Consider the following 4,486-nt stretch of genomic DNA (forward strand, 5'->3'; position numbering starts at 1 on the left):
CCAAACCAATTACTTTTTTATCGATTCGGTTCTAATTTTATCTTGAACCCGAACCAAACCGACCCGTGCTCACCCCTAGTAACTTTGCTTAGCCATTTAATCGTAACTCCATATTTATCTTATTATACTATTATATTTTACTATAAAAATATAAAATATCTGTAGCTTAACACTAATAAATAAATCAACTCGAACGCTTTTCACAAGAGATCTCAAGATCATGGCTTTTAATGCCCCAAGAGCAAAAATTGGTTTACCAATTTATATATTTTTAGGGGGGAAAACTTTTACAAAGAAAAATCCCAAAGCCATCCTTAGAGGATTGAAGATGATTTACTCAACTCCACTAATACATGGATATAACATTTTTCACATTATACCAAAGATTGATGACTACAAGGAGACCAGTGTCATGTTTCCCACTTAAAGAAAACCATTTCATGGCCAACTGCAAGATACAATAATCATTTATAATTCATAATAAATAATTAGCAGATTAAGAATTTTGTGGAAGGAGCCATCATAACAAATTTTAGAGACCAAAATTGCAGGATTGAACAAACTCTAACTCATAGTCAACAAACTTTGTCCAAAGTGGCTTAAACTGATTCATAGCAATGCCAAGCCATGGTTTCATGTTAGCATTGAAGTGGACCACTGCCGCATTGTTGATCTCTTCCATGCTGATGCTTGGGTTATAACCAAGCCCAAGAACATGCCATGATTTCTCTAGTGGCTTTGTGGTTGAGTAGAATGTGATAAGACCTGGAGGTAATGTCCCTAGTTTCCATAATGTCCTGTTCTCATTCTGCAACAGCATCAGCATAAACCAACTTAAATATGGTAAACAATAGTTGTGAGGCATGATTCTAATGCAGAAAGATTGCAAACAAAATATTAATATATCCTAGCTTCTGAAGATGCAGCCTCTGGCACATTAAATAGCAATCTACACATGGGATCATATAGTGAGTTACATTTGAGATTTAAGAATGCAATTTATTAACACCGTTATGGCATAATCAAATTAATAAATCTCTCATAGTCTTACCAGATTCTGCCAATAATGGTACTCTTCCGTGCACTTTTCCCTTCTCCAAGCATCCAAATCAAAGAAATTCATTCCATACGCCCATGCGCAAGCCTTAGGGTTTAATTTTGCTTTAATCAAGGGGTGTGAGAAATTCATGTACTGTGCATATCTATGGAATGATCCGAAACATGTTTCTACAGCTCCATTCACCTTGCCATCCATATCAATCTTCCATAACCCAGTAAGGTCCTTCTGAACCACTATGTCATCATCCAAAAACAGAATCCTGTGGAGCTTTGGATACATCTCAGGCAAGTAAAATCTCAGGTGGTTTAGTATCGACAAATACTTTGGATTCCTGAACTTCATATTTGTAGTGTCCTTTGTGGCGTTCTCAAGCTTGTTTTCAAAGTAAAATTTCTGCAGGTTAGCAGATTCCAGCTGTCGAAGCACTGGCAAGTACGATGAATTCAGGAACGTGTAGTCTTCAACTGCCTTAACCTCAATATGTGCCCCATTATAATCCTTCAACTTAAACATCACTTGCATCGCTCCAAGATTCATCTTATCAGTCACAACATGAAACACATGTTTCCACGGTTCCTTTGCATTCTTTGTGGCTGAATTGACCACAACAGATGCTGCAACGACGTTGTCCGAGAATATGGCATAGTGATAAAGTTTAGGATCTTCGAGTTCTGGAGCAGTAGGCTTCCCCTCATCAGAATACTTCTCTGGATGTGCAATCCTCTCCTCCATCAACCTCATTGAGATACAGTGCAAGCTCTTCGGGATTGACTTAGCTGCAATCAAGCTGGAGAAAGCTCCTTGCTTCTTTGCCTTGGTCAACTGCTCATTTACAGCGAAAATTGTGTCCTTCAACTTCTGAATCTTTAGCTGATTATCAAATGATTCTTTGGCTTCACCAATTACTTGGCGAGCTGTCTTAATCCGCTCCTTTACTTCCTTTTCCAATTGGCGAAGCACTGCTTCATCGATTACCCCATCAGAGCCGAAGAGGGCAGTGTACTGAGGTTTGTTCATTAGATACAAGAAGTCCCTTGAGAGTTCGGCAAAAACTCTAACAACCTTGGAGCTCTCAAGCTTGAATTTCTTTGCATAGGATGCATACATCAATGCAAGTATGCGGTGATCCTCGGCTTGCTTCTTGATGTGGTCCAACCGAGGCTTCAATGGATCTGTTTTCAAGGCCAGAATGGATCTCGATACAGATCCAAATCCACGTGCAACACCATCAGAACCCTAGTTCAGAATCCAAACACTAGATTAATCAAAAGATCTCTTTTCATTAATAGACAACTTAGAAACCAAAAGATTTTGAAAAAAAAAAAAACTTTCTAGTGGCATTCGATCTGTTTCATGGAAAATATCCAAACAACAAATGAATCTGGTTCTATACTTCTCAAGTCACTTTCACCTCCCAAAAGTTAAAAGAAAGATGAAAATAAAATAAAAAAAACACCCCCTTTTAGTAACATCTTCACTCAAAGTTTCTTTTTGTTTCTACAGAAATTAGCAAACCAATTGATACGGAGTACAAATAGAAACAAATTGTTCCTCCCACTTGAACTCTGATAAACTTTCGGTTGAATTACGTGAACCAAAAGAAACATAATCACACTAAAGAAGTACCCTGGTCACTTGGGGGGAAAAATCCATTTGTTTCTCGGGAAAATTACCAGGAAAATAAAGACTAAAAAGGAGAGAAAGTAAAGTTTGGGTGTTAAAATAAATGAAGCTCACGATGTTGTTGTTGTGGCGTTGGTGGTAGTGGTGAGTGGTGAAGAGAAATGAGAAAGTGAAAAAAATGCAGAGAGCAATGGAAATAGCAGAGGCTAAGACTCTAAAAGAGAAACTGAAGCTCCGGTTCCCTTTGGTTTGTGAGTTTGCCATTGTTTGGAATCAGCATCAACGCTTGCAAGGGAAATAGCAGAGGCTAAGACTCTAAGGATGCTCCCTGCTGCAGTTAAGAATGGACCGGCTTCTGCAAAGAAAAATGCAATCTTTGATTTTGATAGCTCTGAAGCCCGAGAATAGCAGCTTTGATTAGGAAAATATAAATTTTTCATTAACATATATGTTTAAATTACTTTCACACAAGTATTTCTACGAAAAGATCGAATGCAATGTTAAATTGGACAAAAATATGCAACATAATCAAAGATTTTCTGTATTTAGTATAAGTTATAGTACGCAGAGTAATTAATTAACAAAAATGTATAGCTCTTGAAGCCCCAAAAACGGACAAGAACATCATCTTAATATAATCATCATGCATAAAAAATATCTCAAATTACAAAGGCATCAAGGAAAATAATTACTACATACCTCAGCCACTGGCAAATTCATACAAAACAACATAAAGGATTGTCTAATTTATGTGAAAGCAACAAAAAATTAAGGCCTTCTGCCTTCCGTTTGTCTTTAACTATACTCAAATGACAGGCAAACAGAAGCAGATTAAGGCTCCAGAATATTAATTACTTCATTCTTTCATAAAGTAATAAGGTTTAACACACAAGCAAATTAATGCTCCATTTGAGCATAACAGAGCCCAGAGATTAAAGAGCCCCTACTGAATTTAATCACACATTGAATTTACATCTCATAAAGAGGCAATATCAAAGCTAATCTAATAAAATAGATCGATGAACAAAGAAATTTAAAAAATTGAATTCATATATTTTAACACATCAAGTCATCAATAATCAATTAATTAGAAAACAAGATCTTGAGAGAGGCACAGAAACTAGACGAGAGCAGATCAGTGGAGAGAACTGACCGAAGGCGGGAGAGTTCAGAGGCAGCAACGGGACTGGGGGAGCAGAGAGCAGAGAGCAGAGAGCAGAGCAGCGGCGGCGAGAGCAGATTTGAAGCAAAAACGGAGCAATGGCGGAGAGAGGCACAGAAGAGCAGAAGAGAGCAGATCGGCGACGAGTTCAGAGGTGGCAGCGACGGTGAGAGAGAACAAATAACAGCAGCAAAGAGAGGGGACTGACGCCGGAGATAGAAGTGACCGCCGTTGGGGTGTTTGAGAGATAGAGGCCGGAAGCCCGGAAACGTGTGTGCGAGTGGGAGAAGAGCAGTAGAGATTTGGGGCAGTGAGACTGTGGGAGTAAACTACGCTCTGGTCCAAAAAAATATAATTGTTGGGCTTTTTTAATTTTTAACCAAAAATTACCTATTGTGTGGATTTTTTTTTAAATAACAACTGTCATTTTTTTTTTTTTTATGAATTAACGGGTCTCAGCACAAAAGAAAAAATTACACAGCTTGAATCCTGGCGTTTTCTAACCTAATCTAATATATTATTTTTACTGATATTTTAAAAATATTTAACTATTCTAAAATAATATGGAACATAAATAATAAGTATTTTATTAATTTTATTTTATCATAAATATTTTTATTTTATTTTTATATTAAAATAAC

General features: G+C 37.1%; 1 protein-coding gene across 2 annotated transcripts; it reads right to left on the reverse strand.

Moving 5' to 3' along the window:
• Positions 299 to 4,205, reverse strand: LOC107618918 (galacturonosyltransferase 8-like). 2 transcript variants are annotated; one of them, XM_016321098.2, is made up of 4 exons: positions 3,837 to 4,205; positions 2,798 to 3,038; positions 1,052 to 2,296; positions 299 to 808 (listed from the first exon to the last, which is right to left on the reverse strand). In XM_016321098.2, exons 2-4 carry the CDS (start codon positions 2,945 to 2,947, stop codon positions 533 to 535), a joined length of 1,671 nt encoding a protein of 556 aa, XP_016176584.1. In that variant the 5' UTR covers positions 2,948 to 3,038; positions 3,837 to 4,205; the 3' UTR covers positions 299 to 532. The 2 variants fall into 2 exon arrangements, with proteins under 2 accessions (XP_016176584.1, XP_020966388.1); XM_021110729.1 differs by lacking the exon at positions 2,798 to 3,038 and having other exon boundaries at positions 3,837 to 4,156.

The sequence above is a fragment of the Arachis ipaensis genome, chromosome B09 (genome assembly GCF_000816755.2).
Source record: "Arachis ipaensis cultivar K30076 chromosome B09, Araip1.1, whole genome shotgun sequence".
Classification (NCBI taxonomy): domain Eukaryota; kingdom Viridiplantae; phylum Streptophyta; class Magnoliopsida; order Fabales; family Fabaceae; genus Arachis; species Arachis ipaensis.